This window comes from Bos mutus, chromosome 1 (genome assembly GCF_027580195.1).
Source record: "Bos mutus isolate GX-2022 chromosome 1, NWIPB_WYAK_1.1, whole genome shotgun sequence".
NCBI classification, from domain to species: Eukaryota; Metazoa; Chordata; class Mammalia; order Artiodactyla; family Bovidae; genus Bos; species Bos mutus.
In genome coordinates, this window is record NC_091617.1 from 56,105,665 (window position 1) to 56,120,169 (window position 14,505).

General features: G+C 37.3%; 1 protein-coding gene across 1 annotated transcript in view; it reads right to left on the reverse strand.

The window, feature by feature from the left end:
- The window catches only part of SLC9C1 (solute carrier family 9 member C1), a 121,061-nt gene that overhangs the window by 61,370 nt on the left and 45,186 nt on the right, over positions 1–14,505 (reverse strand). The window contains exons 11-13 of the mRNA XM_070358298.1: positions 9,224–9,305; positions 7,115–7,281; positions 4,309–4,434 (exon numbers count right to left, since the gene is read on the reverse strand). Coding sequence (XP_070214399.1) covers positions 4,309–4,434; positions 7,115–7,281; positions 9,224–9,305 — 375 coding nt within the window. The remainder of the gene's footprint in view (positions 1–4,308; positions 4,435–7,114; positions 7,282–9,223; positions 9,306–14,505) is intronic.

Below are 14,505 nucleotides of genomic sequence, written 5' to 3' on the forward strand. Positions count from 1 at the left end.
TGAATTTTAAAGCCTCTGAGAAGTTTTACAGTAAGGGATCCTAGTTTATGTCTTTCTTTAACTTCACTTAGCCAAATATTTTGACAACAGAACTCTCTTGTCTCCAATCTATTCCCAGCATGAGATGACCTGCTGCTATGGTGCAAAATACATTCATTCATTCATTCATTTGGGCCATATACTGACAGCCCACTCAGCTTCTGTGTGCTGAGCACTGTTGAGAATCTACTTCCTGATTTGGAACGTAAGATATGACTAAAGATTCCCGGTTCCATAGAAGACATTCTGTTTGCACAATCTATGAACATTGAAGCATGTTTTGCTCTTGGAGGATACTAGAAAGGGATAGAACTAAATTTTAGGATGAAAGATCAACAAGCTAGTTGTCCATAATAACGAGAATTCAATAGAGGATCATTTCTTCTTAAACTTCATTAAAATACCTATAAAATAATGTAAATGTAAAATATTTTCAGTATTCTCAAAGACAAACACTGCAGTCTGTAGGGAAAATAAGAAAGCTGAAAGTAATATGGAACTCATGAAAGCTTAGCAACACAAGTAATTGACCACTTCAATACTAGAAAAATGTTAATTCTTAAATGATCATTCGTACCAATTCGTAAGAATTTAGAGAATGGCTGATTCCTAAAAATAACTGCCATCTATGAGCTCCCTAATATACTATTGGATTAACATAATAATTTTTGTTTTACATAAAATTATTTAATTCTTGCAACAGCTTTATGATGAAGGCATCAAATCTGTATTTGATAGATGAGAAAGATGAGAATCCTCAAGGAGTTAAGTAGTTTTCTCAAGACCATATTAGAAACTCAGTTCTTTCTGAACTGAAAGCCTGTCCTCCCTTCCTCCGACTATACTGTGCTGTCTCTCCTTCGCCACCATCTTGCCATGCTATGTTCCCTCTTCACATGTACAGGAGCGGAGGAGATATTGCTCCCATTAACCTGAACTGGCTGAGATTTAAACAAAGAACTCTCAAAGCTTTGAAAACTATAATAGCCAACTGTTGGGAGCAGTGACTATTAGAATGGAGATGGCAGAAATCAAATCAACAAGCCAAGATACACGTGAAAATACATCTAGTACAAAGAAGGACTAAAAATGTACAAGGTGAGATGAGGATCTGGAGAATAGAACAGAGAGACTCAATGCACTTTGAAAATAGGACTTCTGGGTTAAGACCTAACAGCACAAAATCAACGAAGATGTAATAGTAGAAATAGGGGAAAAAATTAATGGGAATAAATCAAAAAAATACAGAAAGCATGTATTATAGAAAACATAGGATATCACAGGAGGGGGAATGTAAGAGGTCATTTGGGTAGCATGTTTCTCCTTCTACAGATGGGGAAAATAAAGAAAAAAGAATAAGTTCTGAGCCGCATATCATATTAATAACGAAAGCAAGACTCAAAATGGAGTCTCCTGCATTGATTTTAAGGGTTCCTGAATACTATATTTTCCTCAAAATAAAACACCTTATGCTTAAGCTCATTTGAGTGGATTTTTTCCCCTTTTCTTTTTGCAGTGAAACAAATTCCTAAGACAATGCTGAACTTCCCTTTACCTTTGTAAACTATCTATTAAACTGTGCAGGTGAGCATAACCAAGATGTATTAAACAAGGGAGAAAGTTTTCAGTATCAGATCAGATCAGTCGCTCAGTCGTGTCCGACTCTTTGCGACCCCATGAATCGCAGCACACCAGGCCTCCCTGTCCATCACCAACTCCCAGACTTCACTCAGACTCACGTCCATCGAGTCGGTGATGCCATCCAGCTATCTCATCCTCTGTCGTCCCCTTCTCCTCCTGCCCCCAATCCTCCCAGCATCAGAGTCTTTTCCAATGAGTCAACTCTTCGCATGAGGTGGCCAAAGTACTGGAGTTTCAGCTTTAGCATCATTCCTTCCAAAGAAATCCCAGGGCTGATCTCCTTCAGAATGGACTGGTTGGATCTCCTTGAAGTCCAAGGGACTCTCAAGAGTCTTCTCCAACACCACACTTCAAAAGCATCAATTCTTTGGCACTCAGCTTTCTTCACAGTCCAACTCTCACATCCATACATGACCATTGGAAAAACCATACCTTGACTAGATGGACTTTTGTTGGTAAAGTAATGTCTCTGCTTTTGAATATGCTATCTAGGTTGGTCATAAATTTCCTTCCAAGGAGTAAGCATCTTTTAATTTCATGGCTGCAATCACCATCTGTAGTGATTTTGGAGCCCAGAACAATAAAGTCTGACACTGTTTCCACTGTTTCCCCATCTATTTCCCATGAAGTGATGGGACTGGATGCCATGATCTTCGTTTTCTGAACGTTGAGCTTTAAGCCAACTTTTTCACTCTCCACTTTCATTTTCATCAAGAGGCTTTTGAGGTCCTCTTCACTTTCTGCCATAAGGGTGGTGTCATCTGCATATCTGAGGTTATTGATATTTCTCCCGGCAATCTTGATTCCAGCTTGTGCTTCTTCCAGCCCAGCATTTCTCATGATGTACTCTGCATAGAAGTTAAATAAACAGGGTGACAATATACAGCCTTGACGAACTCCTTTTCCTATTTGGAACCAGTCTGTTGTTCCATGTCCAGTTCTAATTGTTGCTTCCTGACCTGCATATAAATTTCTCAAGAGGCAGGTCAGGTGGTCTGGTATTCCCATCTGTTTTAGAATTTTCCACAGTTTATTGTGATCCACACAGTCAAAGGCTTTGGCATAGTCAATAAAGCAGAAATAGATGCTTTTCTAGAACTTTCTTGCTTTTTCCATGATCCAGTGAATGTTGGCAATTTGATCTCTGGTTCTTCTGCCTTTTCTAAAACCAGCTTGAATATCTGGAAGTTCACGGTTCACATATTGCTGAAGCCTGGCTTGGAGAATGTTGAGCATTACTTTACTAGCGTGTGAGATGAGTGCAATTGTGCGGTAGTTTGAGCATTCTTTGGCATTGCCTTTCTTTGGGATTGGAATGAAAACTGACGTTTTCCACTCCTGTGGCCACTGCTGAGTTTTCCAAATTTGCTGGCATATTGAGTGCAGCACTTTCACAGCATCATCTTTCAGGATTTGGAATAGCTCAACTGGAATTCCATCACCTCCACTAGCTTTGTTCGTAGTTTGTTTCTAAGGCCCACTTGACTTCACATTCCAGGATGTCTGGCTCTAGGTCAGTGATCACACCATTGTGATTATCTGGGTCATGAAGATCTTTTTTGTACAGTTCTTCTGTGTATTCTTGCCATCTCTTCTTAATATCTTCTGCTTCTGTTAGGTCCATACCATTTCTGTCCTTTATCGAGCCCATCTTTGCATGAGATGTTCCTTTGGTATCTCTGATTTTCTTGAAGAGATCCCTAGTCTTTCCCATTCTGTTGTTTTCCTCTATTTCTTTGCATTGATCGCTGAAGAAGGCTTTCTTGTCTCTTCTTGCTGTTCTTTGGAACTCTGCATTCAGATGTTTATATCTTTCCTTTCCTCCTTTGCTTTTCGCTTCTCTTCTTTTCACAGCTATTTGTAAGGCCTCCCCAGACAGCCATTTTGCTTCTTTGCATTTCCTTTCCATGGGAATGGTCTTGATCCCTGTCTCCTGTACAATGTCACAAACCTCATTCCATAGTTCATCAGGCACTCTGTCTATCAGATCTAGGCCCTTAAATCTATTTCTCGCTTCCACTGTATAATCATAAGGGATTTGATTTAGGTCATACCTGAATGGTCTAGTGGTTTTCCCTACTTTCTTAAATTTAAGTATAATTTTAGCTAATAACTTAAATTTTTAGTATAGTACCGGCACAAAAAACAGACAAGTAAATCAAAGAAACAGAGTAGAGACCCCAGAAATAAACCCATGCACCTATGGTCAATTAATCTATGACAAAGGAGGCAAGATTGGGGAAAAGACAGTGTCTATGATAAGAGGTGCTAAGGAAGCTGGACAGCTGTATGTTGAAGGATGAGATTAGAACGTTTTCTCACACCATAGATAAAATACAAAAATAAATTCAAAATTAAAGGCCTAAATGTAAGACTGGAAACCACAGAACTCCTAGAAGAAAACACAGGCAGAACACTCTTTGACATAAATTGTAGCAACATTTTGGGGTCTCTGTCTCCAAAGGCAAAAACAAAAATAAACAAATTGGACCTAATTTAAACTTAAAAGCCTTTGCACAGCAAAGGAAACCATTGACAAAATGAAAAAATGTACTGAACAGAAAAAAATTTGCAAGTGATATAAACAACAGGCCAATAATTTTTAAAAATGGGTAATAAAATACTGACTATTTGTGCCGACAAGAGACGTCTGTTGGCCAACTCCATTGCTTCAACGTTGAGGTTATCATCTATTTCCTTGTTGCAGTGTTGACATTTCACTTTTTGATGTTCTTTTGTTTCTCCTTGGCCCAACTAAATAAAATACAGATCAAAACCAAATAATAGTACATGGACATTAATGTATCGTTTAGCATAAACCTCAAGAAATTCAAATACCAGTTTGGTTTAAGAACTCACAGAAAATCTGCTAGTTACATAAAAATGTTCAGATGAGTTTTGCACTTAGAAGTCATCTAGAAGGCTAAATAATTGCCAGTTTGTTGGGGAAAGAATTAGATCATATCTTTACCTTTGCATGGCACTGGTAAAAGTTTACAAAAATGACTACATTTTTTATCACACTTTAAACCACTAGTTCTGAAAGTGTGGTACCCCAGCTCTGTAGCATCACCTGGGTACTGTTAGAAAGGCACATTCTCAAAGCCTGCCACAGATCTGCTGAAGTTTTTTAAACACATTCCATGATTCTGCTACAGCTAAAGTGTGACAACACTTGAAACTAACCACTCACAGTAGTATAACAAGTGAACGTGGCTGTTAGGAGATGGGAATATGGATACCTCCATTTTATAGATGAGAAAAGTTGAAACTTAGATAAAATACACGTTTTATAAAAAATCACAAAGCTATTTATTAAGTAGCAAAACTAAGATATGAACCCAGGTTTTCTGAGTCCAAGGCCAACATTCTATCTGTAATACTAGAATATCTCTCATCTCAGCATCATAAAGAAGAGAATGTAGTTGTTTATTTATCTGCCTTCTGAAACAGATCAAATACCAGAGTTTGACCTTAACTTTGAGTTTGTATTAGAATTAGCTAGGTAAATGGATTAAAAATACATATTCCTCAGACCAACTGCATCAGAACCTGATAGAGGTTGGGAACCATGTGCTCTGTCACTACAGTCATATCTGACTCTTTGCAATCCCATGGATTGTAGCCCACCAGGCTCCTCTGTCCATGGGATTTCCCAGGCAAGAATACTGGAGTGGGTTGCCATTTCCTTCTCCAGGGGATCTTCCCCTCCCAGGGATCGAACCAGAGTCTCCTGCATCGGCAGGTGGTCTCCTGCATTGTGGGCAGATTCATTACCGCTGAACCAGCAGGGATTCCATATTTTGAATAAGCTTTCCAGGTGATTCTAACGCAGCCAGGTTAGCAAAAGGCCAGAGTTAGATATTGAGAACTACTATTAAAAAAATCCTTAGATTTGACTTGGTACTTTTCTTAACCAGAAATCCTATCAATATTTCCGCAAGCATAGGACTTGATTCTGGACTTCCATCTGAAGCCTCAAGCACCTCTTACAGGATATAAAGTGGAGTTTTGCAAATCCTATTTCATAGCAACCAATTATGTCCACACTCTTAGCAGTTGTACCCTCATATTGTGTGATGCAGAAAAATACTGCAGTGAAAATTGGACACGATAGGCAATGACAAACCAGAAAAAGCAACGAGCAGATCACAGGACAATTTTATTATTCCTCCAGTAGTCATGACTGCTGATGAATTATGTTCTCATATATGAATAAGAAGTCTGGCCATGGAGATTCTAAAGTATGTCTCAGAAGCAGGAGGTGATATTTCACGATATCTATATCTTATGATGTGTGTGTGTGTTTTAGTCACTCAGTCGTGTCCGACTCTCTGTGATACTAGCTTTTAATTCTATTTTATGATAAAAATGTAACAGTAACCATAAACCAAGGCTTAGCAAATACTTCAATATATAATAGCCTAAATAAATACTGAATAAATGCTGTCCATCCTCAGTCTAGCAAAAAAAATCTAGCTGTTTTCTAAACCTCACTCTTTTCTTTTTATACTATCTTTTTAAAGTAGCTCTAATATACTATTCTTTCTTTTGAATTTACAATATTCAGTTCAGTTCAGTCACTCAGCCGTGTCTGACTCTTTGCAATCCCATGGACTGCAGCATGCCAGGCTTCCCTGTCCATCACCAACTCTCAGAGCTTGCTCAAACTCATGTCCATCGAGTTAGAGATGCCATCCAGGCATCTCATCCTCTGTATGCCTCTTCTCCTCCTTTCTTCAATCTTTCCCAGCATCTGGGTCTTTTCCGATCAGTCAGTTCTTCTCATCAGGTGGCCAAAGTATTGGAGCTTCAGCTTCAGCATCATTCCTTCTAATGAATATTCAGGACTGATTTCCTTTAGGATTAACTGGTTTGCTCTCCTTCAGTCCAAGGGACTTTCAAGAGTCTTCTCCAACACCACAGTTCAAAAGCATCAATTCTTCAGAGCTCAGCTTTCTTTATAGTCCAACTCTCACATCCATACATGACTACTGGGAAAACAATACACATTTGCTATATACTCAAAGTGTGTGTTGGGAGAAGGGGGGGGGGTCTTCCCTGCTAGCTCAGACAGTAAAGAATCTGCCTTCCAGTGCAGGAGACCCAGGTTCGATCCTTAGGTAGGGAAGATCCCACGGAGAAGGGAATGGCTACCTACTCCAGTATTCTTGCCTGGAGAATCCCATGGACAGAGGAGCCTGGTAGGCTACAGTCTATGGGGTTGCAAAGGGTTGGACATGACTGAGCAATTAACACTCACTTTTCACTTTCATATACCCAAAAGGGTTGTCACTTCTACTTTGTCTCACAGTGAGCATAAAATTCCTAAGAATTCTGAATTAACATTTATAACATTCATACTTATGATGAATCATATCCACTTTGAAGGAACAAACAGAAGACATTACTTTAAAAAATACTACTTGCTTACTGCATATGGGTTTTGAAGTATAATTGTTTTCTCAACTATGTTCCAATCTGCATTAGCAAGATCTCTGTCAAATTTGAGTGCAGAGGCTACGGATTTGGTTAGTTCTTGAAAGTGTTGAAATGTATAATACAGTGATTTATACTTTGTTGATGTGACATCACGAAGACCTTTGATAAAAAGAACACATTTTATAAATAGTGGATATCATTTTGATAGTATGTACAGAATATATGCACATATACACACATAAATGTGTAGGAGATACATGCGTAGGAGGTATAGATATACATATATGTACACAGAAATATATGCACTTATATTTATTTCCTATGTATATGTAAGATCATATATATATTTGATATATATTTATTTATCTCCAGATGTATATAGTTGACCTTTGAACAATATGGGATTCAGGGACGTCAACCCTCCATGCAGTTGAAAATCTGCCTATAAGTTTGCAGTTTTCCCTCGGTATCTGTGGTTCTGCATCCTCAGATTCAATAAACTGAGGTTCGGGTTGTACTGAAGTACATATGAAAAAAATTCACATCTACTTATAAGTGGACCGACATAGTTCAAATTCATTTTGATCAAGGATCAGTGATAATATATACTATATATACAGACCTCGTTAAGGTTTGAAGGACTCTTACTATCAAACACAGATTTCCTTTTTTTGAGACATAGAAGTTTCTTCGAAAAGCAATAATATTCCATGAGCAAATGTTCACTTTTCTCAGTACAAGTAAACAGATGCTCTACAATAAGAATTTTAGGTTTATTTAGCTACTAAGTAGAACATCTGAAGGGCTTCCCTGGTGTCTCAGTGATAAAGAATCTGCTTGCCATGCAGAAGATGTGGGTTCGACCCCTGGGCTGGGGAGATCCCTTGGAGAAGGAAATGGTGACCCACTCCACTATTATTATTATTATTTTTTTTCCCACTCCACTATTTTTGCCTGGGAAACCCCATGGACAGGATCTGATACTCTGCAAAATGTTACCTCTTTAATCTGTTCTTCTCATTTTACTATGTTAAGGCCCAGAAAAGGAAAAAGTAAATGGTAAAAAGGATATGGTTGCAAACATGAGAATGAAAATTCAATATTACCCATAAAGATGAAATTTAAGATTGGTTAAGAAAATGCCACATGAATGAAACAGAAAGGGTGATAGACCAGTGAAGAGTAAAGTGGATTAAAAGCATTAGAGGAATTTATTTTTAGTTTGTTAACTGCCATTACTGAGTTGTGTGATCTTAGACAAGAAATTTTAACTCTTTAGATTTCAATTTTTGGATTGTTAAAAAGTAGGAGGTTGAAACAGTCATACTGCATAAAGCAGCTGCCTCCTACAACTGGTATTTCTGCTTCTACTCTCTTCATAGGCCCCAGTCAGCTATCCAGAGTTGTCTTTTTAAGGACCTTATTCATAAAATTACACTTACTTGCTTAAAACCAACCAAGAAATCCATTTACCTCTTAGAATAAAATCTTAAAATTCAAGATCTTTCATGATCTAGCTCTTTCCCTACCTCTCCCACCTGGACTTCCTCCACTGTTGACATAGTTCTCGAAGGTTCCAGAACCTTACCTTCTTTCCTTGAACACGCTTGGTTTCTAACTTCCTCAGGAATCTACCACATGTTGTATTTCTACTTTCTTTGTATGTGGTGTGAGTACTTTCATGCACAAATGACATTCTGATATTACCTTATCTGACTTGCTTACAGTCTGTCTCTCCTCTCTCCAATTATCTTCAACAATTCAGACTTGTCTGTCTTCATAATGCATCACTATCAGTTAGAATAGTGCCTGGCATGTAAGAGGCTCTTAATAAACAGTTTGTGGAATAATTAAATAGACATTGTATTATTTCACTTAAACTGGACTAATGTAGATAAGTAATCTTATTTATAAGATTATTGCTTATTGGCCTAATGAACTTATCAGCTTTAATGATTCATGTGACTTTATATTGAGATCCAATTTCCTTTTCAATTAGACACCTTTGATTTGTATTTATATGGCTTCCTTCTTCATTATTAGCAATTCTTTAGTATATTTGGAATATTTTTCTTTTTACTCAAGAATTAGCAGGGCTTACCAAGTTTAGTAACTGCCATTGGCAAAATAAATCTATTAACAATCAAGCTAATCAAGGATACTGACACTCCATGAAATAATATCTGGAATAGAAAAACAAACCAGAATAAGTTTCATCATAATTTCATATAATATACTCTATATTTACCAGTGTGAATTAAGCTAAGTTGTACTGTGTCAATATTTGGGAAATATAATGACTTGCTTTGACAAGTATTTATATACTTATAAAGACATTAGGAAAAAAATTTTGTTCTTAATTTCAATTTCTGAACTTTTTGCATCTTGGGAATATCCCTGTACTTTATCAGTTCTCATCCACCACATACACTTCCATGTACATAGCCACACAGTTCTCTGTTCAACATTACCAGCACATCTGTGTTAAATATTTCTCTCCACCTAGAAGAAACAATACAAGGCCTTGGTATGTTTGTTCTACCACATACTTTGCCTTTCTGGTATCCCTTCATTATCAGAAAAAAAGTGAAAGTGAAGTTGCTCAGTCATGTCTGACTCTTTGCAACCCCATGGACCATACAGTCCATGGAATTCTCCAGGCCAGAATGCCGGAGTTGACAACCTTTCCCTTCTCCAGGGGGGTCTTCCCATCCAGGGATCGAACCCAGGTCTCCCACATTCTTTACCATCATTACCAGAAGGGAGGAGCAGTTGATGCCTTTGCTGTCACTTTTTTTTTTTCTCCTCTTATATCTCCTCTGACAGATGCAGAAACACTTCTCAGTCTGATATTACATATTTCCATTGATTTATGGAAATCTAACTTCCAAAATTTATTTTAAACTCTTAGCCAGTCCTCTATTCTTTGGCTACAGATGGAAGTTAGAGACAGAATGTGAAACACACCAGAGGCTTTCATGGCTGCACACTATGATTACTTGAGAAATTTTAAATATTGGTGCACAGGACGCTGTCACTGAATATTCTGATTTAATTCCTCAAGGGGGCCACCCCAACAATGGTCACTAGGAAAACCAAGGTATAATCTACACAGAATGAAATGTATTTGTGTATCTGATCAGTTTTGACAGTGCATACACCCATATTACGCTCAATCCTTTCACGATGTATATATTCTCATATCCTCTAAATTTCCCCAGGGCTGCTCCAATCAATCCTCACCAGACAAAAGACAACCACTGTTTCTATTTTTATAGATGGGATACACCAATTCTAAAATCTTCATTTAAGCTGAATATTATGTTTCTCATTGTAGTTTTAATTTGCATTTCCCTAGAGTAATGATGTTGAGCATTTTAATATACTTAGTGGTATATACATTTCCTTTTGAAATATTTGTTCAACTCTTTTACCTGTTTTTAAAATTGGGTTTCTTTTTTGCTACAAAATTGTAGAAATTTTGAAAATTATATTCTGGATAGAAGTGTGTTGTCATAAAGATGGACAACAGACACTCAATATTGCCAGTTATTAGAGTAATGCAAATTGAAACTACAGTGACATATCCCCTCACACCAGTCAGAATGCTGCTGCTGCTAAGTCACTTCAGTTGTGTCCGACTCTGTGTGACCCTATAGACGGCAGCCCACCAGGCTCCCCCGTCCCTGGGATTCTCCAGGCAAGAACACTGGAGTGGGTTGCCATTTCCTTCTCCAGTGCATGAAAGTGAAAAGGGAAAGTGAAGTCGCTCAGGCGTGTCCGACTCCCAGTGACCCCATGGACTGCAGCCTACCAGGCTCCTCCGTCCGTGGGATTTTCCAGGCAAGACTACTGCAGTGGGGTGCCATTGCCTTCTCCACCAGTCAGAATAGCCATAGTTAAAAAGTCTATGAATAATAAGTGCTGGAAAGAGTGTGGAGAAAAGGGAACCCTCCTACACAGTTGGTGGGAATATATCAATAACTTGGTGAGGCCACTATGGAGAGCAGTATGGAAATTTCTTAAAAAACTAAAAATTGAGTTACCATATGATTCTGCAACCCCATTCCTGGATATATATCTGGAGAAAACTCAAATTCAAAAATACTTGTGCCCCAGTGTTCACTGCAGCGCTATGTATGACAGCCAAGACGGAAGCAACCTAAATGTCCATTGGCAGATAAAAGGATAAAGAAAATGTGGTACATATATATGGTGGAATATTACTCAGCCATAAGAATGAATGAAATAACAGTAAGTTCAGTAACATGGATAGACCTAGAGATTAACATACTAAGTGAAATAAATCAAAGACAAATATCATATGATATCACTTATATGTGGAATCTAAAAAAGCTACAGAAAATGTGCATATCAGATATATGATATATGTATTATGAGTACTTCCTCTCAGTTTGTGACCATTTTCCTTATCCATTTCAAAAGTTATCTTTTGATAAGCAAACATTTTTAAAGTTGAGAACCCCAATTATTACTGTTTTTTGTTTTAAAACCTTTTGTCTATTCCAAGGCTGCAAAGGTATTCTCTTGTTTTCTTCCAGAAGCTTTAGAGTTTTTAATTTTATTTAGACTATTATCCATCTCCAATCAGTTTTACATATGGTGTGAGGTAAAAAATAAAAGATTTTACTTTTACTTATATTATAACTGGAAGTTTGTACCTTTAGACTGCCTTTATCCATTTCCTCTACCTCCACTTATCATCTATGGAAATCACTAATATGTTCTCTCGTTCTATGAGTTCAGTTTTTGTAGATTTTACAAACACTTTTTTGAATGTTAAACTAAAATTTATGAACATATTTTTGGATGAATACTTGACCATAATGTCTTATATTTCTTACATATTTAAAATTAATTGGCTATATATTTTTAAAGAATTTTTGTATCATGTTCAATCAGTGGTTTAATCAGTTTTTTGTTTGTAATTATCATTGTTGGTGGTTAGTATCACACTGGGCTGGCCACATGAAGTAAGAAAGTGTTTCATTATTCTCTATTTTATGAGAGAGTTTGTTTAGAATTGTTATAATTTATTCATTAAATGTTTGGAAGAATTCACCGGTCAAGCCATCTAGGCTTCTAGCTTATGAGAAAGTTTTAATTTATATATATAATTTCTTTAACACATAGAGGGCTATTAAGATTTTATATTTTCTTTTGAGTCAGTTTAGGTACATTTTGTTTTTTGAGGAATTTAACCACCTTCACCTAAGGTGTTGAGTTGTTTGGACAAAAGTTATGTATAGTTTTTATTTGTTACTCCTTTAATAGCTGTACAATTTATAGTTATGGTCTTTTTCATTACTGATATCAATCATTTGTTTCATCTTTCTTTCTCCCTCTCTTGTTCTTTTTTAATGTTTAACATTTTAAGATAGTTGTAGATTCACATACAGTCTTAAGAAATAAGTACTGTGTAATGTTTAGCCAGTTGCCCCCAAAGGTAACATTTTTCAAAGCTATAGTAGAGTATCACAACCAGGATATTGACAATGACACAGTCAAGATACAGAACAGTTCTTTTACCATAAGTATTCCTCATGTTGCCTTTTATAGTCACTTTTATTTCCCTCATGTCCCCATCTCTTTATTCCTGGCAACCACTAGTTCAGTTCAGTTCAGTCACATCTGACTCTTTGCAACTCCATGGACTGCAGCATGCCAGGCCTCCCTGTCCATGAACTACCATAGCTTGCTCAAACTCATGTCCATCGAATCGGTGATGGCATCCAATCATCTCATCCTCTGTTGTCCCCTTCTCCTCCTGCCTTCAATCTGCATCAGGGTCTTTTCTGATAGTCAGTTCTTCACATCAAGTGGCCAAAGTATTGGCGCTTCAGCTTCAGCATCAGTCCTGAATATTCAGGACTGTTTTTCTTTAGGATTGATTCGTTTGATCTTCCTAAAGTCCAAGGGACTCTCAAGAGTCTTCTCCAACACCGGAATTCAAAAGCATCAATTCTTCGACACTCAGCTTTCTTTAAGGTCCAACTCTAACATCCATACGTGACTACTGGAAAAATCATAGCTTTGACTAGATGGACCTTTGTCAGCAAAGTAATGTCTCTGGTTTTTAATATGCTGTCTAGGTTGGTTATAACTTTTCTTTCAAGAAGCAAGCGTCTTTTAATTTCATGGCTGCAGTCACCATCTGCAGTGATTTTGGAGCCCAATAAAATAAAGTCTGTCACAGTTTCCATTGTTTCCCCATCTATATGCCATGAAGTGGTGGGACCGGATGCCATGATCTTGGTTTTTTAAATGTTGAATTTTAAGCCAACTTTTTCACTCTCCTCTTTCACTTTCATCAAGGGGCTCTTCAGTTCCTATTCTAATCACTAATCTGTTCTCAATTTCTATATTTTTGTCTGGCAACCACTCATCTGTTCTCAATTTCTACATTTTCGTAAGAATGTTATACAATTCAAATCATAAAGTATGTATTCTGTTTTGAATAATTCTCTGGAGATTTATCAAAGTTGTTGCTTTTATTAATAGTTTGTTCCTTTTTACTGATGCGTAACATTCCAAGGTGCAGTTGTACAACAGTGTATTAAAGATTTACCTACTGAAGGACATCTGAATTGTTTCCAGATGTCTGGTTATTATAAATATAGCTACTATAAAAATTCATGTACAGGTGTGTGTAGACATAAATTTTCCTTTTCCAGGCTAAATCCCCAGGACAGCAATTGCTGTATGGTGGTTGCATATGTAACTGCCAAATTCTTTTGTTTATTACTTATTTTTAATTGGGGGATAATTGCTTTACAATGTTGTGTTGCTTGCCAAATTCTTTCCCAGAGTGACTGTACTATTTGATATTCTTACTAGCAATCTATGAGTGGTCAGTTTCTCTGCATTCTTACCAGCATTTGGTGTCATCACCATATTTTATTTTAGTCCTTCTAATAGATGATATCTTTGTTTTCTCAGTTTGCAAGTCCCCAGTGTGAAGAGTTGACTCATTGGAAAAGACTCTGATGCTGGGAGGGATTGGGGGCAGGAGGAGAAGGGGATGACAGAGGATGAGATGGCTGGATGGCATCACTGACTCGATGGACATGAGTCTAAGTGAACTCCAGGAGCTGGTGATGGACAGGGAGGCCTGGCGTGCTGCAGTTCATGGGGTCACAAAGAGTCGGACATGACTGAGTGACTGAACTGAATGGCTCATGACATTGACCACCTTTTTTATCCTTATTGGTCATCTGTATATCCCCTTCAGTGAAATGTCTCTTTCTGTATTCTGTGTGTTGTGCTGTTAAAAGTTTTCAATTTTGAAGAAGTGTAATTTCTTTTTTTTTTTTTTTTTTCTGGATTATGCTCTTGGTATCTTTGTGTTACGATAGGTCCTAA